Source organism: Apis florea, unplaced genomic scaffold (assembly GCF_048593485.1).
Source record: "Apis florea isolate Af1SG1 unplaced genomic scaffold, ASM4859348v1 contig_3811_pilon, whole genome shotgun sequence".
Classification (NCBI taxonomy): Eukaryota; Metazoa; Arthropoda; class Insecta; order Hymenoptera; family Apidae; genus Apis; species Apis florea.
This window is the reverse complement of record NW_028256868.1, coordinates 308,947-333,991: the sequence shown is the minus strand read 5'-3', so window position 1 is coordinate 333,991 and position 25,045 is coordinate 308,947. Positions and strand designations below refer to the sequence as shown.

At 24.0% G+C, this 25,045-nt stretch overlaps 7 protein-coding genes across 22 annotated transcripts; 2 read left to right on the top strand and 5 right to left on the bottom strand.

Moving 5' to 3' along the window:
- Nucleotides 1-111: 111 nt before the first annotated feature.
- On the top strand, nt 112-19,763 carry TfIIS (RNA polymerase II elongation factor). Of its 4 annotated transcripts, XM_086917060.1 has the most exons (9): nt 112-234; nt 331-538; nt 610-779; nt 10,408-10,506; nt 10,936-11,004; nt 13,512-13,642; nt 18,267-18,444; nt 18,545-18,900; nt 18,975-19,763. In XM_086917060.1, the coding sequence occupies exons 7-9, from the start codon at nt 18,351-18,353 to the stop codon at nt 19,308-19,310; spliced, it is 786 nt and encodes a 261-aa protein (XP_086773186.1). In that variant the 5' UTR covers nt 112-234; nt 331-538; nt 610-779; nt 10,408-10,506; nt 10,936-11,004; nt 13,512-13,642; nt 18,267-18,350; the 3' UTR covers nt 19,311-19,763. The 4 variants fall into 4 exon arrangements, with proteins under 4 accessions (XP_086773186.1, XP_086773185.1, XP_012339897.1 ...); XM_086917059.1 differs by having other exon boundaries at nt 135-538; XM_012484443.3 differs by lacking the exons at nt 112-234; nt 331-538; nt 610-779; ... (1 more) ...; nt 10,936-11,004; nt 13,512-13,642 and adding an exon at nt 17,288-17,536.
- Nucleotides 898-4,181, bottom strand: LOC116415452 (uncharacterized). 4 transcript variants are annotated; one of them, XM_086917041.1, is made up of 10 exons: nt 3,539-4,181; nt 3,218-3,396; nt 2,986-3,111; nt 2,799-2,916; nt 2,454-2,718; nt 2,223-2,351; nt 2,048-2,138; nt 1,834-1,970; nt 1,628-1,760; nt 898-1,557 (listed from the first exon to the last, which is right to left on the bottom strand). In XM_086917041.1, exons 1-10 carry the CDS (start codon nt 3,543-3,545, stop codon nt 1,507-1,509), a joined length of 1,236 nt encoding a protein of 411 aa, XP_086773167.1. In that variant the 5' UTR covers nt 3,546-4,181; the 3' UTR covers nt 898-1,506. The 4 variants fall into 4 exon arrangements, with proteins under 4 accessions (XP_086773167.1, XP_086773168.1, XP_086773166.1 ...); XM_086917042.1 differs by having other exon boundaries at nt 3,218-3,387; XM_086917040.1 differs by having other exon boundaries at nt 3,218-3,640; nt 3,719-4,181.
- On the bottom strand, nt 4,206-6,618 carry LOC100872285 (uncharacterized). Of its 5 annotated transcripts, none has more exons than XM_086917048.1 (10): nt 6,393-6,618; nt 6,101-6,262; nt 5,859-5,984; nt 5,621-5,765; nt 5,278-5,542; nt 5,095-5,193; nt 4,922-5,012; nt 4,714-4,850; nt 4,504-4,636; nt 4,206-4,429 (listed from the first exon to the last, which is right to left on the bottom strand). In XM_086917048.1, exons 1-10 carry the CDS (start codon nt 6,399-6,401, stop codon nt 4,379-4,381), a joined length of 1,218 nt encoding a protein of 405 aa, XP_086773174.1. In that variant the 5' UTR covers nt 6,402-6,618; the 3' UTR covers nt 4,206-4,378. The 5 variants fall into 5 exon arrangements, with proteins under 5 accessions (XP_086773174.1, XP_086773175.1, XP_031771346.2 ...); XM_086917049.1 differs by having other exon boundaries at nt 5,278-5,563; nt 5,648-5,765; XM_031915486.2 differs by having other exon boundaries at nt 6,101-6,247.
- On the bottom strand, nt 7,060-9,804 carry LOC116414075 (odorant receptor 13a-like). Of its 4 annotated transcripts, none has more exons than XM_086917039.1 (10): nt 9,487-9,804; nt 8,979-9,148; nt 8,747-8,872; nt 8,560-8,677; nt 8,215-8,311; nt 7,997-8,113; nt 7,822-7,912; nt 7,593-7,729; nt 7,370-7,502; nt 7,060-7,299 (listed from the first exon to the last, which is right to left on the bottom strand). In XM_086917039.1, exons 1-10 carry the CDS (start codon nt 9,542-9,544, stop codon nt 7,249-7,251), a joined length of 1,098 nt encoding a protein of 365 aa, XP_086773165.1. In that variant the 5' UTR covers nt 9,545-9,804; the 3' UTR covers nt 7,060-7,248. The 4 variants fall into 4 exon arrangements, with proteins under 4 accessions (XP_086773165.1, XP_086773162.1, XP_086773163.1 ...); XM_086917036.1 differs by having other exon boundaries at nt 7,061-7,299; nt 8,215-8,479; nt 9,487-9,800; XM_086917037.1 differs by lacking the exon at nt 9,487-9,804 and adding an exon at nt 9,303-9,476 and having other exon boundaries at nt 7,061-7,299; nt 8,215-8,479; nt 8,979-9,157.
- Nucleotides 10,523-13,264, bottom strand: LOC100864541 (uncharacterized). Of its 2 annotated transcripts, none has more exons than XM_086917057.1 (9): nt 12,371-13,264; nt 12,122-12,285; nt 11,896-12,010; nt 11,543-11,807; nt 11,358-11,465; nt 11,188-11,278; nt 10,959-11,098; nt 10,733-10,865; nt 10,523-10,655 (listed from the first exon to the last, which is right to left on the bottom strand). In XM_086917057.1, exons 2-9 carry the CDS (start codon nt 12,197-12,199, stop codon nt 10,605-10,607), a joined length of 981 nt encoding a protein of 326 aa, XP_086773183.1. In that variant the 5' UTR covers nt 12,200-12,285; nt 12,371-13,264; the 3' UTR covers nt 10,523-10,604. The 2 variants fall into 2 exon arrangements, with proteins under 2 accessions (XP_086773183.1, XP_086773182.1); XM_086917056.1 differs by having other exon boundaries at nt 12,122-12,247; nt 12,371-12,406.
- LOC116414077 (uncharacterized) lies at nt 13,752-16,485 on the bottom strand. Its single transcript, XM_086917055.1, is given in 11 exon segments — nt 13,752-13,996; nt 14,091-14,223; nt 14,351-14,487; nt 14,578-14,668; nt 14,736-14,779; nt 14,782-14,830; nt 15,066-15,327; nt 15,496-15,613; nt 15,688-15,813; nt 15,939-16,108; nt 16,413-16,485. Coding segments are annotated over 11 exon segments (1,185 nt in total). The 5' UTR covers nt 16,414-16,485; the 3' UTR covers nt 13,752-13,942.
- A 157-nt stretch (nt 19,764-19,920) lies between the features above and the next one.
- Rubicon (run domain Beclin-1-interacting and cysteine-rich domain-containing protein rubicon) lies at nt 19,921-24,966 on the top strand. 2 transcript variants are annotated; one of them, XM_031915458.2, is made up of 9 exons: nt 19,921-20,327; nt 20,440-20,624; nt 20,958-21,109; nt 21,267-21,450; nt 21,547-23,138; nt 23,218-23,400; nt 23,475-23,657; nt 23,738-23,891; nt 23,953-24,966. In XM_031915458.2, exons 1-9 carry the CDS (start codon nt 20,312-20,314, stop codon nt 24,148-24,150), a joined length of 2,847 nt encoding a protein of 948 aa, XP_031771318.1. In that variant the 5' UTR covers nt 19,921-20,311; the 3' UTR covers nt 24,151-24,966. The 2 variants fall into 2 exon arrangements, with proteins under 2 accessions (XP_031771318.1, XP_012339895.1); XM_012484441.3 differs by having other exon boundaries at nt 19,921-20,336.
- Nucleotides 24,967-25,045: the final 79 nt, after the last annotated feature.

Genomic DNA, 25,045 nt, shown 5'->3' with positions numbered 1-25,045 from the left:
AGAATAATTTTTAAACTATGACATTGTCTACAGACTCTGTATTGCAGACAAGAAAATAGCTTGATAATTGATGTCCGGCAGTTAACTTTGGAAAGAAGATCTATGATTATACTAAAATATTGATTACGCTTGTTACAGTATGAAGTTTACTACTACGTACAATGACAGAAGATTTTCCAATAATTTTCCACTTAAATTTGACGAACGAATTCTTAAAAAATAAATTTATTCGCAGTATGTATTTGTTCTCGGTGTTTTCAATAACAATATCTACTGCCGATGATTCTCATTTCGTTTCGAAGAAAATGTATATAAACTTTGTTCTTTCAGATTTCGTTAAAATTATTAATTATAATATATTTTTATGATAATATTCAATCTCATGAAAATTCAATTATAATTAATCAATATCAATAATATTAAAATATTAAATTCGAGAATATGATTGTTATAAATATATTCAACATATAAATGATTATACTAAATACATACATATTATTTTCAAATTCAGCAGAAAGATCCAGAAGTATCTGTCCAGGTAAGCTAAATAGAAATAATTGAAATTGATTAACTTAAACAAAATAAAAAATTCTGTATTGCTTGTTCCAGGTTTATTTAAATTTTAATATAATAATAAACCGTTAGCTGAAAAATCAAGAAATTGATTATACAGAAGTTTTTTTTTTCCAACTTCTATCGATTATCATTTACAGAATTGTCTTTACTTGAACAGCTGTCGAATTTATGCGAAACATAATAGTTAATCCAACCTTAATCAGGTAACTACTTTTACTACTGTCATTTATAATGTTGTAGAACCTCAAAATGGAACGAAATAATGTTAGTCATTAATAATTAAATGATAATGTATTTTATTATTTTTGTATACGAACCATATGGCTTCGTTATGCGTAATCACGCAATCCTTGAATTTTTTATAAGTATAACTTGTGGAAATAATTTCGTCAATCGAAGAATTTGATTTTGTTGTTGCTTTTTTGATTTGATATTTATATTTAATTACAATAATTTAAGACAGAATAAGAGAAATGATTTCAAAGCATTTACATGAAATTTTGTTGTAGAAATATGTTCAAAATGTACATTCAATAAAATGCAAAATATCCAAAGAAAAATATTGATTATAGTATTTAAAATTGCAATGGATAATATATATAATTTTATAAAACTTTATGGATCAATATTTACTTTATATCATTTTGATTAAAATAAAAAAAATTTTTTCCTAATTCACTGAAAGTGGAATGACGCTATGAAATATTAGTCAATTCATTATTTTCGTAAGATCTGTAATATCCTTTATACATTACAATATTACAATATTTTATTCATTTGCAACATTTGTCTTTTTGATAAAGTTTTTTATACTATTTAATATTAATAATGTACATGTTAATTATTTCTACTACTATTCGTATCCTCAATTAATCTGGACAGAGAGTATAATAAGATTTAGTTGTATATTTTCCAAATATCGTAGAATCATTATTTCAACGACATTATCATCGTGAAGTATGACATACACGTTTTAAAAGTCTTGAAATAAAATTAAATAATAATTAACAAAATATGTATTATTATAATATTTTTATCATATATTACATACTATTCCGAAGTTTTCGATATTCATATCATACAATCCACCTGCAGTTAATGCACATAATTTTTTACTTCTTATTTGCATCATATAAAGCATTTTCTGAATTTCCAATGATGTTCCATACCACGTGGAACCATATCTGTTTTAATATCGGTCAAACAATAAATTCGAGTTACCGATTATTATAATTATTTAGTATATTAAATACATACATAGCATTTGCAAAATCAGCACAATGATCCAAAAGCATTTGTCCAGGTAGACTGAGCAAAAATAAATGAAATTGATTAGCTCCAAAAAATACAGCACTTCTAATTGCTACATCCGGTCTGTCTAAATTTATAACTGTCTGAAAGATAAAAGTAATTAATTAAATAAAACTTTCTACAGTTTGTATGTATCGTTATATATTATAATTATATTTACTTGAACGGCTGTCGTACTCATACCCAACATATTTAATCCAACCTGAATTAAGTAACTATACTGACAGTTTTCATTCAAAATATTATAAAACCTCGAAGTGCAATGAAAAAAGCAATTTAATGCGATAATTATTTGCTAGTATATCATAGTTTAATATTAATTAATGAATACGCACTCTATAACTTCGTTATGCATGATTACACAAGCTCTAAATTTTTCATACGACGTTCGTTCTCGTTCGTTCTCAGAAAACGCATCTTTAGAAATTAAATTCGAATTCATCGTTGCTTCTAAAACTTGGACTCTGTATTTATGAAAAAATTGACAGCGAAAATCACGAGATTTATCATAAGAAGATTTGTACTATTTCGAATAATTTTATGTTTATTTGCATTACGATATATACCCACACACCGCAAACAATCCGCTATTAAAATGGATTATAAGAATGTAGAACCAGTCAGCAGCGATAATTGTCAGTACGACAATAATTGATCCCCAAGCTAATTGTAAGTATACGTAAAAAAAATAGTTATCAGTGTCGAAAATGATATAGTTAACTCTGAGTAGTTGTTGTCGAGATCGAGTTTGATTTAATGGATGAACAATGTCCAGAATAGGAGAAACTAATGGAACTAGCAAGAACAAAATTAGAAAAGAAAATAAGGTATCTGGAAAAAGACAGGTTTATTTTTGTAAAATTTGAACGAAAACAATTAAGTTCGAAAATAAAGATAATAATAATACTTACTTCGATACAATTGTGCCATTCTTTTGCCTTGCATGATTGTTTCATCAAGAGCACTCAATTCATATGTTGATTTTAGTTGTTGCCATTTTTTTGTCACAAAATGAAGCAATATGTCATACTATGAAATAATATGATTTACAATCATTTATTTTATAGAAATTTGTGGAAAAATAATAAATTCACCTACATTTTGTCTGTTGAAATGTAAATTTAATAATTTAACGGCACTAATTGAAGATGCAATAAAATGCGGTATACACTCAATCACACCGTCCATATCCTTGTTACGTAACGATGTATATAATTCAAGCGTCTAATAATTCAATTTATAACATTATTTGATTATTTATTTTATCTCATAGAATTTATTTTATTTCGTCTCATTCTTTTTTTTAGAATATTATTTGTATTTTTCTTACCGTTGGAATGATAATACTTGCAATACTAATTACCAATATAAATACAATAATATTTCTAGATTCCTTTTTTTGGCGTGGATCTTGTCCCAAAAATCGTATGTATTTCTCCATCATTTTATAATAAGGAATATCATATATTTCATTATGCTGTTTTTTAATTTTCTGAAATACTGAAAGTTCTAAAGGTAAATTTAAAATATTATTTATCATTAAATTGTTCCAAATACAAATGAAAATGATTAATATAACATTAATGTTACAATATTCAAAGCAAGATAAATTTCTTTTTTAATCTTAATCTTCAATGCTATTTTTTCTTACTATCCATGACAGCAACGTTGCAACTTGTACGACCAGTATGAAGTAAACGTCTTTAAATGAATCTATGGTGATCTAAATCTATGCGTATTTTTCTTTCTAAAACTGTAAAAATCAATCTGACGAATGCAATTGAACACGATACTTGGTGTTACTGAAAATGACTACGAATCATTCACTTACTTGACACATATAGATTAAAGTATAATTTTCCAGACGAGGGAACAATTGTTTCGTACATAAGAAAATTCTTTTTCCAATAACTTTACGGCATCCGTTTATGCAATAAAATTAAGATATATGATTGTCTTGAAATATTGATTTATATTTAGTAGCTTCAATAAGGTTCGATAGTAATTCGATAATAAACCGAAGATTATCATATCACTGTATTGAATTCTTATAAATTCTAAAAATATCTTTGTATTTCTGTTTGTAACATTTTGTAGTAAATGCAATTGTATCCGACTTCTAACTAAGAATTTTTGTAACTAAAGAAAGTATCTAAGATAATTATTTTTAGAATATAAATACTTATTGTAACTTTACAAAAATGATAATTGTTTGATTTGATCTACTTAACGCTTTTATCGTCTATTCTTTCATCTTAATTGAAACAGTGAATATATTTGCGACACAAAGTGAAGTTTTGGTAAGATATTTAATCTTTCGTTTAAATACAACATATAACAAATGTAATTTGATAGTTTTATTCTTATATTCAATAATATAATTTAAACTATTCAATACATACATCTATATTAGCAATATACAATCATATTTATTTTGTTCTAAAAATTTTTGTTAAATCTGAATGTGACTTGATGTTTTACATGGATAATATTATTTCAACGACAATATCATAGTGATGTATGACATGCACGTTTTTAGAGCCTCGAAATAAATATAATAATAATTAATATTTGTTAATACATATTATTATATATATTATATATTGCAATACATACTGTTCCAAAGTTCTCCATATTCATTTCGTATAATCCACATGCCGTTAATGAACATGGCTTGTTACATCTTATTTGCATCACATAAAACATTTTTTGAACTTCTATTGGCATATTATACCATGCGGACATAAATCTGTCATAATATCAACAGAGTTATATTTGTATCCTTAATCATTTACATTCTATATAAGAAGTACATGCAGTACATACATATTACTTGTTAGATTAGAATAATGATTCAAAAGTATTTGTCCAGGTATACTAAGAATAAATAAATGAAATTGGGCAGCTATAAGAAATACAGTGCTTTTAATTGCCACCTCCAATTTATCTAAATTTAAAACTATCTGAAAAATAAAACTATTCATTAGATAAAATCTTTTCTTATCTCTTTTTGATTTTTCAGATTGGTCTTTACTTGTACAGCTGACATGCTTGTTCCTATTATATTTGATCCAACTAAAAAGAAATAAGTATTTCGACTGCTCTCATCTAAAATATCGAAAAACCTAAAAATATTATGAAAAAAATTAGATATATTCAATAATTAATTTATAACTTGTTATTCTTAATTATTTAATAAATACGAACTGAATAGCTTCATTGTGTACGATTAAACAATTTTTAAATTGTTCGTATATACGTATATTGGAAAAAGCTTCTTCGGTAAATATTTTTTGAATCTGATATCTAATGAAAGCAAGAAAATGATTAAAATTTGTATAATATTAAACACGAGAAGATTAATAATGTGTTTCTTATAATAATATTTACCCACATACTGTAAACATTCCACTATTATGATGAATTATAAGAATATACAACCAATCAAAAATAATTATGATTATCACACAAACAAATGAGCTCCAAACTAATTGAAAGTATACGTAAAAATAATAATCTTCGTGGTTGAAGATCAGGTAATTAACTTTATATAATTGTTGTCTTGGTCGAGTTTCATTTAAAGGATAAACAATGTCCAAAATAGGAAAAATTAATGGTACAGAAAAGAAAATTACCATAGCGACCAATAATGTATCTGAAAAGTATACATAGTATACTTTATTATTATATAGATTATATTCAAAAAATAAAAATATTTTAAATAGATAAATACATTTGGATTTCAAAAATGATATCGTACTTCGATATATTTGTGCCATTTTATTGCCTTGCATGACGATTTCTTCCAAGACTCGTATTTCATTGTTTAATTTCAACTGATGCCATTGTTTTGCCACAAATGTAAATAATTTTTTGAACTATAAAATATAATATTTTATACTAAATACGATATTTATATAATTAGATATTTGTTTTTCAAGTTGGATTAAATATGCTGGATATTCACATACGTTTTCACTGTTGTTATATATATTTTGTAGTTTAAACATAGCAACTACGCATACACCTAAAGGCGGTAAGCATTCAAGCATAGCATCTATATTTTTTGCACATAATGATGTGTATATTGCGAATATCTAATGAATTTCATTTCGATTATTTAATAAAATTACCTTATTATTTTATTACATGCATTTTTTCAAATTCATTTTTCTTATTATTTTTTCTAAAATATTCAATATTGTTTTCTTACCAATGGCAGAGTAACGCTTATAATGGAAATCACCACTAAAATTATAATAGTATTTCTAAGTGGATATAATCCTGATAATGTTAACCATTTCTTCAATGATTTGTAATAAGGAATCTCAAATATATCAAGACACTGTCCTCCATATATCTGAAATACTAAATGCTGTAAATTCAGATTATTTTTCGAAAAAATCATTTCTTATAATATGTTTATATATAATATAAATATATATTGAAATAATATAAAAATACAACAAATATAACATTGAATGTGATTCAATGTTTTTTCTTACTATGCACATTTGCAGTATTGTAAAATTATAGAAACACTTGTTCCAAAAGCAATATTTTCTTGAATATCCTTCTTTTCAGAGAGGAAGAGATCAATCTGATAAATGCAGTTACATTCAATGTACGATAATGTTCGATATGTGTAACAATAGGTATTACGAATAATTGCAAATCATTTCCTTGTAAGACACATATGTATTATTGTACCCTTATTAAATTAACTTATGCAACAATTGTTTCGTAGATAAGAAAATGACTGTTCGAAACAGCTGTCATTTATGCTTAAAATCGAAGATCCATGATTACCTTGAAATATTGATTGCCTTACTTGCAATATGGTGTTTACTAAACGGCCAGTGATAGAGAGAAAGTTTTCAAATTACTATATATTGAAAATTATTAAATTCTAAAAAAATCGTATTTCTGTGTTCAATAATACTAATTGCTTGGATTTTTAACTACGAATTCTCTTTTTCAGAATCAGTGAAACATTGTTGTTTGCGAAATATAAATAATACATATAATTTTATAAAACATTGTCAGATCAACATTCACTTTACATCATTTTAATTTGCTAAGATAAAAAAAATTCTTTTTGTAGTTTACTGAAAGTGGAATGGCGTTATGAAATGTTCGTAGTCAATTCGTTATTTTGGTAAGATCTATAATATTTTTTATACATTACAATATTACAGCATTTCGTTTTATTTCTGTGTTTCATAAAATTTGTTATGATGCTTTAATATTGACAATACATATTAATTATTTTTACTATTATTCGTATTCTCATTAATATGGATAAGAAATATAATAGATTTAGTTGTGTACAGTATAGTTTTCCGTAATATCGTAGAATCATTATTTCAATGACATTATCATCGTGAAGTATGATATACACGTTTTAAAAGTCTTGAAATAAAAATTAAATAATAATTAACAAAATATGTATTATTATAATATCATTATCATATATACATACTATTCCGAAGTTTTCGATATTCATATCATACAATCCACCTGCAGTTAATGCACATAATTTTTTACTTCTTATTTGCATCATATAAAGCATTTTCTGAATTTCCAATGATGTTCCATACCACGTAGAATCATATCTATTTTAATATTAATCAAATATTAAATTCGAGTTATTTTAAATTATAAAATTTTTATGATTATTTAGTACATATACAATAAATACATACATAATATTTGCAAAATCAGCACAATGATCCAAAAGTACTTGTCCAGGTAGACTGAGCAAAAACAAATGAAACTGATCGGCAGCAAAAAATACAGCACTTCTAATTGCTACATCCGGTCTGTCTAAATTTATAACTGTCTGAAAGATAAAAGTAATTAATTAAATAAAACTTTCTACAGTTTGTATGTATCGTTATTTATATATATATATATATATTATATTATATTTACTTGAACGGCTGTCGTACTCATACCCAACATATTTAATCCAACTTGAATTAAGTAACTATACTGACAGCTTTCATTCAAAATATTGTAAAACCTGAAAGTGTAATGAAAAAAACAATTTAATGCGATAATTATTTGCTAGTATATCATAGTTTAATATTAATTAATGAATACGCACTCTATAACTTCGTTATGCATGATTACACAAGCTCTAAATTTTTCATATGACGAGTTCTCAGAAAACGCATCTTTAGAAACTAAATTCGAATTCATCGTTGCTTCTAAAACTTGGACTCTGTATTTATGAAAAAATTGGCAGCGAAAATCACGAGATTTATCATAAGAAGATTTGTACTATTTCGAATATTTTACGTTTATTTGCATTACGATATATACCCACACACCGCAAACAATCCGCTATTAAAATGGATTATAAGAATATAGAACCAATCAGCAGCGATTATAGTCAGTACGAGAATAATTGATCCCCAAGCTAATTGTAAGTATACGTAAAAAAAATAGTCATTAGTGTCAAAAATGATGTAATTAACTCTAAGTAGTTGTTGTCGAAATCGAGTTTGATTTAATGGATGAACAATGTCCAGAATAGGAGAAACTAATGGAACTAGCAAGAACAAAATTAGAAAAGAAAATAAGGTATCTGGAAAAAGACAGGTTTATTTTTGTAAAATTTGAACGAAAACAATTAAGTTCGAAAATAAAGATAATAATAATACTTACTTCGATACAATTGTGCCATTCTTTTGCCTTGCATGATTGTTTCATCAAGAGCGCTCAATTCATATGTTGATTTTAGTTGTTGCCATTTTTTTGTCACAAAATGGAGCAATATGTCATACTATGAAATAATATGATTTACAATCATTTGTTTTATAAAAATTTGTTGAAAAATAATAAATTCACCTACATTTTGTCTGTTGAAATGTAAATTTAATAATTTAACGGCACTATTCGAAGATGCAAATAAATGTGGTATACATTCAATCACACCGTCCATATCTTTGTTACGTAACGATACATATAATTCAAGCGTCTAATAATTCAATTTATAACATTATCTGATTATTTATTTTATCTCATAGAATTTATTCTATTTCATCTCATTCTTTTTTTTAGAATATTATTTGTATTTTTCTTACCGTTGGAATGATAATACTTGCAATACTAATTACCAATATAAATACAATAATATTTCTAGATTCCTTTTTTTGGCGTGGATCTTGTCCCAAAAATCGTATGTATTTCTCCATCATTTTATAATAAGGAATATCATATATTTCATTATGCTGTTTTTCACTTTTCTGAAATACTGAAAGTCCTGAAGATAAATTTAAAATATTATTTATCATTAAATTGTTTCAAATACAGATGAAAATGATTAGTATTGTAACATTAATGTTACAATATTTAAAGGAAGATAAGTTTCTTTTCTAATTTTAATCTTCAATGCGATTTTTTCTTACTATCCATGATTCCAAAGCAGCAATGTTGCAACTTGTACAACCATGAAGTAAACGTCTTTAAATGAATCTATATGGTCTAAATCTATGCGTATTTTTCTTTCTAAAACTGTAAAAATCAATCTGACGAATGCAATTGAACACGATACTTGATGTTACTGAAAATGACTACGAATCATTCACTTACTTGACACATATAGATTAAAGTATAATTTTCCAGACGAGGGAACAATTGTTTCGTACATAAGAAAATTCTTTTTCCAATAACTTTACGGCATCCGTTTATGCAATAAAATTAAGGTATATGATTGTCTTGAAATATTGATTTATATTTAGTAGTTTCAATAAGGTATTCGATAGTAGACCATAGATTATTATATCACTCTATTGAATTCTTATAAATTTTAAAAATATCTTTGTATTTCTATTTATAGTATTTTCTAGTAGAGTTAGAATTGCTTCGATTTTCAACTATGAATTTTTTTAACCAAATATATAATTTTTATCATTGAATACAATTGTAAATCATGCAAGTATATATTAAGATATCATTTGATAATATTGATAATATTGAAGTACAAGATATTGTGAATAAAATAAAATGTCCATATAAAAATGTCATTTAAATTGGAAATGGAAAATCTACGATTATCATGAGATATTAATCACGTACAATAGATATTCATTGAATAATGCTAGACAGTAAATTTTCAAATAATTTTTTGAAATCTTTTACATTCTTAAAAAGAATTATAAAAAAGATATCGTTCCCAGTAATGTTTTTTAACACTAATAATTTCTTCACTTCGTTTAACTAATGTTTTGTTTGTTAAATTAAATTTATCACAATTGCAAGATTAAAATCATGAAAATTACAATATAATAATAATCTTTATATATGTATAAATGATCATAGATCGGAACATTATTGTTTTAATAAGAAAGAAGATATTAAAAATCTCTTATTTAAATATATTACAAATATAGTCATATAATAATAATAATTAATCGAAAAAGTGTTTGTATAATAATGTTAGTTATATAATATGGACATTAAAAATAATTCATCATTTATTTGATTAAAATATATTTTTTTTTTCTGTTTCAGCTTTCCTTGCGTATTAATTCATAACGAATTATGTTAGTATATAAATATTCGCAAGAATGCTAGAAAATCCAGTGAAATAAAATGAAGATCATAACTTTGGTAATGATTATATTAATTTTATTTGCACGTTTAATATAAATTACTTAACATCAAGTAAAACATCATGTGATGAAACTCTTCAATTATTTAACGTTATATTACTTTAGCGACAGCATCATAGTAAAGTACGATATACAAGCTTTGAAAGTCTTGGAATGAAAAGATTATAAAAATTAAATTTAATTAATAATAATTATGATATATATACGAGTATTATATTACATACTGTTCCAAAATTTTCCATATTCAATTCATATAATCCGTATACCGTTAATGCGCATGATTTTTTACTTCTCATTAGTATTATGTTAAACATTTTTTGAATTTTTACTGGTAATTTGTACCACATAGAACAATATCTGTTGAAATGTCGATGAAACATTATCTTTTTACATATAATTTATAATATATATTATTTGTGTTTTGTAGGATTTTATATTACGTATACATACATTGTATTCGTAAGTTCGGCACAATGATTGAGAAGTATCTGTCCAGGTAAGCTAAGCACAAATAAATGAAATTGATTGGCTCCACAAAATACAGCATTTCTGATTGCTTCTTGTGGTCTGGTATCTAAATTTACGGCTAACTGAAAATATAAAATTATTATTTCGATTAAAGCTTTTCTAATTTTGTTGTGTTTTCGTTTTCTGAATTTTTTTAGAAGATTGTCTTTACTTGAAAAGCTGTCGTGCTTATACCCATTATATTTATTCCAATCTGAAGCAAATAACTCAGTTGGCTACTATTATTTAGAATATTATAAAACCTAAAAATAAAAAATTAGTAATGTTCTTTAATTATTTGATAATTTTTTACAATTGATCGATTATTCGATAAATACTAACTTGATTGCTTTATTGTGCTTGATCACGCAATTTTCTAATTCTTTATACGAGCACTTTTCAGTATTAGGGAATATTGTCAAATATTTTATTGTTTCTTGGATTTCGTGACTGAATTTATAATCAGGAATTAGAAATAGTTAGGAAAAATAATCACGATTCAATTTCCTCTGATATCTGATATTTACCTACACACAGCGAACAATCCACATACATGATGAATTATAATTATATACAAAGAATCTACGGTAATTACGATCATCACGATAACAATTGCACCCCAAGCTAATTGTAAATACACATAGAAAAAGTAATCATCAGCGTTAAAAACCATGTAATTGACTCTAAGTAGTTGTTGTCGTGATCGAGTTTGATTTAATGTATCAATCATATCCAGAACAGGGAAATACATAGGGACAAGTAAAAACAATATCAAAAAAGACAATAAAGTATCTGGAAAAAATATAATTGAATGCAAATGCAAAAGAATAAATTCATGTGTAAAATTTTCTAAAATTAAAAAATTAAAACGATAGCTTACTGCGATATAAGTGCGCTATTTTACTACCCTGAATAGTGATTTCTTCTAGAATATGCACTTCATTTAATTTCAGTTCCTCCCATTCTTTCACCACAAATTTTAATAGTTTATTAAACTATAAATACAAATATATTTTTTTAGATTTTGTATATATATATATATATATATATATATATATATATATATATAAAGAAAATTTTTATTATGTGGTAATATATTCACATACATTTTCTCTGTTGAAGTGTATATTCAATATTTTAACAACACTGCTCATACTTGCGCATAAATTCGGCAAACATTCCATTACTGCATCCGTATTCTTGTCACGTATCGATACATATATTTCAAATGTCTAACATATTCCAGATTCCGAGTGTTTAACAATATTACCTAATTATTTACTTTGTTTTACGCGTAATTTGTTATATTCATATTTTTTATTTTATAATTGGTATAACGTTCATGTTTTCCTTACCGTTGGTATAAATATAGCTATCATGCTAATCAACATAATAATTGTAATAATATTTCTATATTTATATTCTTGATATGGATCTTGTCCCAAAAATTGTAAATATTTTTTAAGAACTTTATAATAAGGAATGTCGAATATATTAGAATATCTAATCTCTCTCTCTCTTCTTGTTTTCTGAAATACTTTAAATTTAAATTAATTCCATGAAAAATTTATTTTTTGATCAACTATTTTAAATATTATATAAATATTAATTAAGATTATGTTAATTAAAGTAAATATATCTCGATAACTTGTATCTTTTTATCTTACTATCCATATTTCCAAATTTTTTGAACAAAGATGTATAAGCAAATCTAGTGTATACATATAGCAACATATAGAACAGTTTTAACAGAACTGTCGAGAAAAATAAAAAAAAATTCTTTATAAAGTCAGGATAGAAAATAATGTATAGTGAATTGATAATATGGTAAAAGAAAGTTATAGGTCTTTTTTGCTCTATAGCAGTGCTGTTATTCGCTTCGATTATTGTAACAAACGATAATTGTCCTTTCTGGGTAAATATATATTATTATATCATTATATCAGAAATTTATGTGATAGCTATCGTTGTCCTTTCTAGACAATATATTATTGTATGTCATATCAGAAATTTATATGATATGTAGAGATAAAAATTATGAAAAGTGATAAATTATCACTGCTTAGAACTTTCAGACCCAGTAACTCAGAATGTGAAAGCTGTTACTTCTCTTTCTTAAATCGATATTCTAATTTGTTGAAAAATTCAGTGATTGACAAATCAACAAAATCTTTTGAATTAAGAAAAAAAAAAGGAAAAAAAATAATAATATTTCACTTACCCGAGCTTTAATAACTTATCAGAAGTTATTATTTGTGAGCATGACAATTTAATTTATCCTTATTTTTATACAAAAATCTTCTTAAGAAAAAAGTTTTGTATTTTGAAAAAGTGATAGCTTCTCTCTTTTTATATATTATCAATAAAATTAAAAAATTTGAAATTTATATAAATTATATTTATTATAAAAATCGATCGATCTTCAAGTTAAATGTATTCAAAATAACAATGTGATGTTGATAGTGAAATAATTAAATTTAAATATTAAATTTACAGATATGGTCACATTTAATTGAAATACAATATTCAAAGCAGATTTAAAGAATCAAATTTAAAAATAAATCTAAAATTTTACGAAATCTTTTGATAATTCAGAGGAAAAATTTCTATATTTCTAGATAATAAAAGTAAGTATAATATTTAAAAGTAATATAATTATGTTAAATATTTTTTAAAAAATGCAATATTATTTTCATGTTTTAATAATAATAGTATCGAAGACATAAGATTTATATATTTATTGTATATATGCTTTATTTATGTGAAAATTTATTTGATATATCGTATTTTGACACATACATATTTAATATTGTAATACAATATAAAGTAAATATGCATTATCACATCCATATAAATAATTGATTCTTAGGTCAATGCCTTTTCATTAAAAATCAGAATCAGCAAGAGAAAATCATTTTAATAACGAATCAGTCTTGTAAAGATAGGAAAATAGTAAAGTACGACATACATGTTTTCAATGCCTTGAAATATTAAAGAATATTGATTATAGATCATTATTATTTATGCTATATAATGAAATAATTATATATCAATATTTTATATATTATTACGTACTATTCCAAAATTCTCGATATTCAATTCCAATATTCCTCCTGCAGTTAATTTACATGGTTTACTAGATTTTATTTGTATTATATGAAATATTTTTTGAATATTTGGAGGCATTCGGTACCATGTTGTACAGTATCTATTATAAAAGTAATATTAATATTATATAAAAATTAATATAAATGCGAATAAAAATATTAATTAATTATGAAATTGATAATTTTTTAAAATGATTAAAATATATATTTTAATAATTAGGAACATACATATTACTGGCTAATTTTGAACTTTGATCCGCAATCACTTGTCCAGTTAGAGTAATAATAAATAAATGAAATTGTATAGCCATAAGAAATAAACTAATTCTGAAAGCTTCTTCAGGTTTATGCAGATACATAACGATCTAATAAAAAATGTTAAGTATGTTTAACATTCCATGTGTTAATGTTTATTGTAAAATAAACATTATAATAAAATAATTAATAATTCTTACTTGTACAGCTGTTATGCTAATGCCGATTATACTTAATAATATTTGAAAGAAATAATTATTACGACTGCTTTTATTCATTATCTCGAAAAATCTTGAAATATAACAAAAAAAAATGAATAAAATGAAGTTAACTTTATATAATTGATTATTTTACTAACTTGTAGGCTTTGTTATGCGTGATCACACATTGTCTGAACAGTTCATTTCATTTATGTTTATGTCATTGCATTCTGTTGCTTTCGCAATCTGATACCTATATATATTTTTACAGTTTATAACAGTTTTTTACAGTTATATATTTATTTACAGTTTATAAATATTTTATGTTAAAGCAAATCTGCACAAATTCAATTAATGGAAATAATTTAAAAAAGAGATCATTTTTATAATTTTTTATAAATAATGTACCGAAATAGAATCTTATGAAATTATTCTTTACAATATAATATTATCCACAAAAAGTATTTCTCTCATATTATTTTACTTACCCGCATATAGCAAATAAACCGGAAGCATGATGTATGATAAGCATATATAATGAATCTATAGTGACAGTAATCATTATAATTACAAATGAACTCCAAACTGAATGGAAATAAATAGGATAAAAGTATTGATCTTCTTTTATAAAATATTTCATTTTAAATATTTGTAATTGTTGGCGAGTTTCATTAAGCGGGAAAACAACATCCAAAAACGAAGGAAACAATGGAAGTAATAAAAATAGTAGCAAAGCTGACAATAAAACATCTAAAAATAATATTAATAGCAATCAAAAAGTTATTATATTTAAGAAAATTTATATTATATTATATTAAATTTATATTATATTTATTATGTTTAAGAAAATTAATATGTAGAAATATCTTAATATGTAGGATGTATAAAATTCATTTAAAAATGATCTATCACAATTACTTTTATATATTTCGGCAAATTTATTTCCCTGTTTAGTAAATTCATCAAGAATACACGTTTGATTTCTATCATTTTCCATTTCCCATTCTTCTGACATGAAATCGAACAGTTTATCAAACTGAAAAATATATTTGTATTCTGTGATTTTTGTTTTCACCATATAATTTTTCACGAAATTAAATAAATAAATACATTTTTCTTATTAATTCTATGATTTAGCAATTTTATTGCACAACTTATTGTTGCAAATACTATAGGTATAATTTCCATCAAAGCATTCAAGTTCTTTTCTACAATTGATGTGTAAACTTGTAACAGCTATCGAATAGAAAATTTTTATTATATTATGATATTATTCAGTTAAATTAAATTATATTTATAACATGTTTTTATCTATTTCATAAAAATTTGTATATTTAAGCAATTGCAATCTTTTCACTTACCCCTGGAATTAAAAAACTTATTAAACTGCATATCATCACATTTGTATTAAATTCCTTGTTCCATCGTGATTGATTTGGATATTGTCCCAAGAACTTTAAATATTTTTTAAAAGTTTTATAATAAGAAATATCAAATACAGTGCTTTTGTATTTTCCATTTTTCTGGAACACTAAATAATATATGTAATATATAGATATATAGAGTTATTATTAGTTGAATAAATACAATATTTCTTTTGCAATTTCATAAAAATTATTTTCATTTCAAAATTATTATATAATAACTTCTAAATTATAATACTAATTATATTTTATTATTATTGTTGTTAATTTTAATATAGAAATAATCTATGTTTCTAATGAAATATTTATTTTCTTTATAATTTAATTTTGTTATATTCGTATTATATTCATAATTATAAACTTTATATCATAAAATAAAATAATAAGATGTATATTGAATTGATTTCATACTATTAGAATTTTTTTAGCTATAGTAAAAACTTGAATTGACAAAAAAATGTATAGCCGTAGATGTTTATCTAATACCGATCTACTAAGAATGGTTTATAAAAATTTTTCTTTATAAAGTTAAAGTGAATGTAGTGTTATAAAATTTTAAAAAATTTTATATATTTTTAACGAGGATAGTTATCATGATTGACAAAGTAAATGTAACGCCATATTTTTGTTTCCCATCATAAGTCATCGTTATATGCAGCTATTTATTATGTAATTTTCTATACTACAGTATTATTTAAAAAAGTGTAATGTAGATAAAACTTTTGATTGACGTTTAAATTTTTTCAAACCTTATTTTGAATTGTAGAATAATATTTGTAATTGGATTTAATAACAAAAAAAACAAATATTTTTTATGAATATTTCAAAATAATTTCAAACAATAATAAAATTTTTATGTTGTAAATTCTGAATTTGTAATTGTAAAAAAATTCCGTAATATAAGATTTCTAATAGTGTGTTTTCAAGAAAAATTTTTTTATTTATCTCAAGAAAAACTTTTTATTTATTTAAAATAAATTTACAAAAATATTTTAATAATTTAATTTTTTTAATAATTTTATAAAAAAAATAATTTAAATGTATTATTTTTAATATAATTTTTTAAAATTATTAATATTTTTATAGCAACGGTAGATATTTTAAATAAAATTTCATTATTTCGATTATATATATAATATTAGTATGAAATAAAAGAAAAGAATATTATTTAAAAATTTTTATTGTATTAATACATTTTCATTACAAAAAAGTAATATTTCCTATAAAATATTTAAATATTCCCACACTTTATATATCATTTTATTTTCAAAAGATGTCACTGTAATAACATACAATAACTGTAACCTTAGTATATTGTGGTTACGAGTTACCTATCCAGTATCGAACTCTGCATTGCAAGTTTCAGTTACAAACGTACTCGGGGTTTGTTGTTCATTCGCTTGGTGTGTTGTATGTGTTTATATTGGTTTTCTGTGTAAAAACTACAAAATTTTCATAATGAGTGCTGAAGAAGAAGTTTTACGAATCCAAAAGAAATTGAACAAGATGTCGAGCGGTGACGGGACGGTGAGTAAGTGAGTAAAATATAGTTGTGTATCCCACTCGGCATATTGGAGGCTTAATAAAGCTCTTTTCCAATATTATAAAGTACGATTATATTATAACGTGTAAATGTGAATAAATATAAATCTATTATCATTCGAATTTTTTCTGAAAAAATAAAAGTTTATTCGTAAGAATATTTTATTGACACAAACATACGATATTAACTGTAGTTTTACAATGTATTATAGAGATTTAATATCTGGTACACTAATTTTAATGCGTTCATAAAACATTGCCAAAGTTAGATCATTTTTTTATTATAAAAGTTTACCAAAATATATGCTATAAATCTTTTTATTCATATGAGCATTGAATATGTAATTAAAATCTTTAATTACATTAATTCAATATAAATAAAAATATTTTATAATTCGATTGTTTATATTAAATATCGTTTAAAAAGTTGTTATAATTTATATCATTGAATGAAGTTGTTTATACATGTTTTAATGATAAAGACATAATAATAATATATTCATTATATAAAAAATGATAATATGATAAAATATAGTATTTTGAGTTTAAATTAATTATATTAATACTGTAAGTTTGGAAAATTATTTAAATATAATATATTTACATGCAGTTATGATTATAAAAAATGATTATACATTATGATTATACGTTGTGAAAAATATACGAATGAATCATATGTATTTTGTATTTTTTTATATTAAAAAAAAAGTTTTTTCATTACAGGGACAAGAACAAGCATTGGAATTACTTAAAATATTACAAAAATTGCCAGTTGATTTAGAACTGTTGACAAAGACGCGAATTGGAATGACAGTAAATGCATTAAGAAAATCAAGTAGAGATGAAGAAGTTATATCATTATCTAAAACACTTATTAAAAACTGGAAAAAATTCTTATCTGGTAAAAAAATAAATTTATATGAGTAAAATATTATAAGTATAATAAATTTTAATAAATAATTATATAAAATAAAATTACATATTATAACTTTTTTTTCTAGGATCTAATAAAGAAAAAGATTCTACTTCTTCAAGTAGTTCGAAGAAAAAAGATGATAAATCAGAAAAAAATAAAGACGATGGAGATCAAAAAAAAGATAAAGATAATGCAGATGGAAGTGATGTCAAAATGAAAGAAGAAAAACCTCATAAAGATAATCAGAGAAAACAATCAACATTTCCTGCTCCTACAACAACAGATGCTGTAAGACTTAAATGTAGGGAATTGCTGGCAGCAGCTCTAAGAGTAGATGGAAACACAATTGAAGGCTGTGCTACTCCTGAAGAATTAGCAGAAGAATTAGAAGAAGCAATTTATGCAGAATTTAAAAATACTGATAATAGATATAAAAATAGGGTAAACTTTTATTTTTTAAATATATTTTTGTATTTTATCATAAATATAATTTAATTATATGTTTTATTGTCTAGGTGCGAAGTAGAGTTGCTAATTTACGTGATATAAAAAATCCTAATCTTCGAACGAATTTTATTGCTGGTGCTATTACACCTGCTAGGCTTGCTGTTATGACTGCAGAAGAAATGGCAAGCGATGAAATAAAACAATTAAGAGAACAGTTTAAAAAAGAGGCAATCAATGATGCACAACTTGCTACAGTGCAAGGAACGAAAACTGATCTATTAAAATGTGGAAAGTGCAAAAAACGAAATTGTACTTACAATCAAGTGCAAACGCGTTCAGCTGATGAACCTATGACTACTTTTGTGTTATGTAATGAATGCGGAAATCGATGGAAGTTTTGCTAAATATTTTTACTTTCCATAATTTTTTCTGATTGTGAAAAAAATGGAAAGAAAAATGTATTTCGTTCAAGACTTATCTATTAATAATTATTATTAGAGTTAAAAGTCACTGAAAATATATTTACCATTCACAGATTGCATTATACACTTAGTGTGATTTTAATCTTTTAAAATATTCAATTTTTATTCTATTGTATATACTGGCATTGTCATTTATAAAATCTCAGCTTTAAAAAACTCAGCTTTATCAAATTATCAAAAAGTTATCAATTATTAAATTAAATAGATTACTTTTAATATTTTTTTCTTGTTTTAAGACCAGCAGTCTTTGCTGCTAAAGACCTTAATTTGTGAATGAAATTAAATATTTGACTTTGAATTGTATGAGTTTATATCTTATCTGTGAAGAATTCAAAATTGTGGGTACACTTCTGAAATACATATATGTAATTATAATGTAGTATTTTTGGAACCCTTTTTAATAATATAATATAATAGTCAAAATTAAGTTAAAATATTAAAAATGTGATATACATTGTGAATATAAAAATTTTATTTCTAAAATTTTGTATAGTTTGAAAAATTCATGATTTAATAGATTGAATAACAACTGTATTCAATTTTTTCCGATTGATTTTATTATATTCTTGATAGTTTTTATAAGTCACCGTTAGAGACCGCCACAGGATTTCGATGTTTCTAGCAATTTAGACTTAACGGTTTACGCACTGCGCGTATACTAATTTCTAACCTAATATCAATGTCATTTGTGTTATTCTATGTTCATGTAGTATAACATTTATATAGTATATTTTCTAATGCTTTCTAAATCATTTATGAATTATTAGTAAGATCAAATAAAAAAATGAAGTTACGTGATTTTATCTACGTTAAAAGATAACGTATAAATATATAATAACAGCTTTACTATAATGATATAATTTTCAAATAATGTCTTTTGAAATTAATAGAAGATTCGAAAAATATCAACAATAGCATAAGCAATGTTTTCTAATACCTGTACATAATGTTTGTATATAATAATTATTGACTTGTTTAAAATATTTTATGACGTAACAAAAATAATTCATTAAAGAATTAGTTAAAATATAAAGTGAATGATTTCTAATAGTCACTATGTGTGGAGACGCCCATATCAAAGAGCAATGGCAACTTTTACAAAGTCTTCGATCTATTGTAGAAGGATTGTTAGTTGATGGTGTTTTAAACGTATGGAATGTTTATGGTGGTTTAAATCGTCTTCACAATGTAATGGAACGGATATTCAAACATGGCTGTCGAATATTTAATCGAAATGTAAGATAATATTTTCTTTACATCGTTTTTACAATTCTATGATTTATTTATATTTGTAATTTGTAATATTTAATTATATTTTATTTCTTTCTTTGTATTATTTCACAAAATAGAATCTTTTTCTAAAAAGGTAATATAATTCTATTCTCTGTTATAATTATTTGTTTACATTGACTATGACATTAATTTTTTTGTTGAGAATGTTTCATTGTTTATATCTCTAGCAATCTTGACGTTTTTATTTATTTTTAATATATTTTTATTTACATATAAAATAATAAATAATGTAATATTAATATTGAAAAAAAAATAAAAATTAATAAAATATATTAGGGAGAACCAGATTGTTGGATTTTTATTCAAGGATTAAATTGGCTACAGCCCTCTGTTGCATTGTCACCTATTGTTTCTGATACAGAAGATTATCTCTCAAATTTACCAACTCGAATCATAGCACATAAAGATATGTTATGGTTGTACAAAAGGTAATTATAAGAAATATCATTTGAATTTTTTTAATATTTTATAATAAATATTTTCATTTAATATGCTGAAATAAATTAATGAGACATTCATATTATAAATTTATACATAATTCAATAATTATTATAATTATAATATAATTTAATTATTATAATATAGTTTGGAAAATCATTCTTTGTCACACAAACTTTCATGGCTTTTGTCTGATAAGGAACATTTATTTTCTTGTTTTGAACCATGGGCATTTTTATGTCAAGAAAATTTAGCTGAAGCTACATTATTATGTTTAAGAGCAGTTGAAAGAAATCAACCTACATTACTTACAGAAATTGATCCATCCTTGGTAAGTAAAACAAATTTTATTTTCTATTGTTGTCTTTATATGATTTCTTGTATGATATTTTGATTATTTTTTTACTTAATATATTTTTTTTTTTAGTTTTTGCCTTCTTGGATTGCTCCTAAAATAAATCAAAAAAAGCATCGTAGATCTTCTTCATATCCAATAAATTTTTCAACCATAAATTTTAATGCAAGAGATAAAACTGTACATGTTGAAAAATGTCAATTAGAATCATTAAAAATAGCTTCAGATAATAATATGCAACATGATGTTAAATCTGATGAAAAAATTCAAGATAAAATATCAGATTCTAAAGAAATTAATGATATACCTTTAAAAAGTTGGAGTAGTCTTTCAGCATTAACTAAAAATTGTATAACTCTAGAAAAAAATGTTTCTATATCTTCATCATATATGGCAAATAATAGTTCACATAAAAATCATGATTCTCAAACATCTTCTGTTGAATTATCAAAAATAATTAATGTAAATTATGCTGAATTAAAACATTCAACATCAACAGTTATAGATAATAAATTACTTATAAAACCAAGAACTCCCATAAGGAAAATGAAAAATAAAACTAAAATGAAAGAAACTCAATATATAAAAAAATCTAGTGAAGATTCTGATACATTGAATAATGAAGATGTATCAATAAATACAGTAAAGGAATATCGAATTCCATCTCTTATATCAAATGAAACAAGTTCAAATATGTATAATACAAATTCTACTGAAATAGAAATATCACAAAAACCAAGAAGAAAAACTTCTTTTTTACCAGGATCAGCACCTGAATTCATTAATCCATGGAATTTAGAAATTGAAGGACAAAAAGATATAAGAACACCAAAGAAAACTTTCATGGAAGATGGTGGGAGCAGTGTTCAACCTATGGCAATAGGATATTTTCCATGTCCAATAGAAGGTCAAAGTTTAACAAATTTCTTAGCATCTGCACAATTTTCTAGAGCAAATGCTGAATTGGATAGAGAAAACGCACATTTCAGTATTTCTGAGGCCATGATAGCTGCCATTGAACAAGTAAAATGTAATAGACAATGGCGTCTTATGGAAGAAGCAATTGAAGAAAGCGATGAAGAAATAAATAGCTTAAAACAAAGAATACGATTAAGACGCCGTCAACGACAAGAAGAGCGATGTAAAAAAAGGACGTGGAATCGTGAGTTATTAAGCGATGGCAAAACGGATACGACTACGACTGATCAAAGTGTTAGTCCATTATCAACCTCGTCTGATACTCCATCAGAAAATATATCCACTGATGACATAGAGGATTTAGAAGTGGATGACGAGCGAAATGCAATAAAACTTAAGAATGCTGGGATTTCCATATCTATGGCATCCTTATATTCTGATGCAGATTTATATCAATCATCCCCTGCTCATGAAACGGAATCAACATTAACAGAAAGTAGCATGTCTGCAGAAGGAGTAGCTTTATCACTTCTTAGCAAATTTAGTGAAAAACAATTACCGAGAGCAAGCGAATTACAATGGCTGGTTTCTGAAATAGATGTACCACAAAGATTATTACCATTACCAAAAAGTTGGCCAATTAATCCAGATGATGCGGAAAATTCACAATCAATTCCTTTGCGCGGAACTACAGATTGGGCTCCACCAAGGCCTCAAATTATTTTTACATCACATCCTCCACCAGTGTAAGTTTATAAATTTAAAATATATATATAAAATTAAAATATATTGTATAATTTTTCAATTAAATTTGATATTTCTTAGGCGACGCACTCTTATAGCTAAACAGAATTATAAATGTGCAGGATGTGGAATGAAAGTTGCGATAAAATATGCAAATAAATTTCGTTATTGTGAGTATTTAGGTAGATATTTCTGTACTGGATGTCATACCAATCAAGTAGCATTAATACCAGGAAAGATTTTATCTAAATGGGATTTTAATAGGTAAAAAACTAATGTTATTCATATATTTATATAAAATTATTAATATTATAATTATTAATTATTTTTCCATTTAGATATCCTGTATCAAACTTTTCATATAGATTATTGGATCAAATGACATCAGATCCATTATTTCAAATAAATGACTTGAATCCATTGTTATATAGACGTATAAAACAATTAGCCAAGACAAGACTATTACGTTCACAATTATTTTTTTTTAAAGATTTTCTATTTACCTGTCGATTCGCAACAAGGTATTTATTATTTCTTTTTTAATTATTTTAAAAAATAATATTAAAATAATATTAAAATTTATTATTTTTTTTTTTTTTAGTGTTCAAGATATATTAAAAAAGGAACCAAATTATATAATAAGCGAACCTCATATATATTCTATTCAAGATCTGATGCATGTTAAGTACGGTATTTTACCAATGAGACTACAAGAATTAGTTCAAATGTGTAATATGCATATTATGGGCTGTGAGGTAATGTTAAAATTGATTTAGATTAAATATGCATATCAATAAGAATTGATCTTACTTTTAGTTATGCCAAGCTAGGGGATTTGTATGTGAATTATGTTATTCCAAAGATGTCATATTTCCATGGGAATTCTCAAAAGTTAATAGATGTGAAATGTGCGGTGCATGTTTTCATAACGAATGTAAGCAAAATTTTAATAAGATAGATTGTCCGCGCTGCATTCGTTTACGTGCTAGACGAATATCTAGAGAACAATTTTGACATATAGCAAAATTGTTTTGCATCATATCTTTACCTATGAGTATCAAATGTATAATTTAAAATTTATTTAAATCAGATATAAAAAGTTTATAAAAAATCAGATATTCCCAAATTTGGTTTTTATTTAGTTCATATTTAATATATAATAAAATTGTTAAATAATAAGTAAATTTGAATTACAAAATTATCAAATAATTTATCAAATATTATATTGTTAATTATATATAAAATACAGAAAAAATATTGCTTGAAATTTGGAAATATAGTATTTTATACAAAAATTTATTTAATACGGGAAATATAGTAAAGACTGAGAAAAAAATGTGATATTTAAAATAATTGTAACTTTATTTTTAAATTTATCTATTATTTTACGTACTTCATATATTATTTATCCATCAATTATTACGTATTTTGTTATCAGAAAAATGGAGATAATTTATGACTTATTTATAAAATTTTTAATTTAAATAATATAAATTATTTCATTGTTAAAAAATAATGTAAATATGTACCATGTTATTTGAAGTATTTATATTTTGTTTTTATTTTTTAACTATGAATCTTAATTATTTAGACTTTTAAGATAATTTAATAAAATTAAAAATAACTTATTGCATGTTACAAATAATAATTGTAAAATGGCAATAACATTTTAAGTATAATGATTTATAAAAATGTTACCTTTGTACTGGAAAAAATACAATAGTCATAAATGCTGTACCTGGTTCCCGTCATGATTGAAAGTATGCATTGTTTATTTATAAATAAAGTTGTTAATACGATCGGAGTTTATAATAAAATATCAAAATTTAATGTTGTTTTATTTTCTAAAAATATTTTTGATATGTCTTTTTTGAATATTATATTTTATATTAGGTACTAATATAATAAA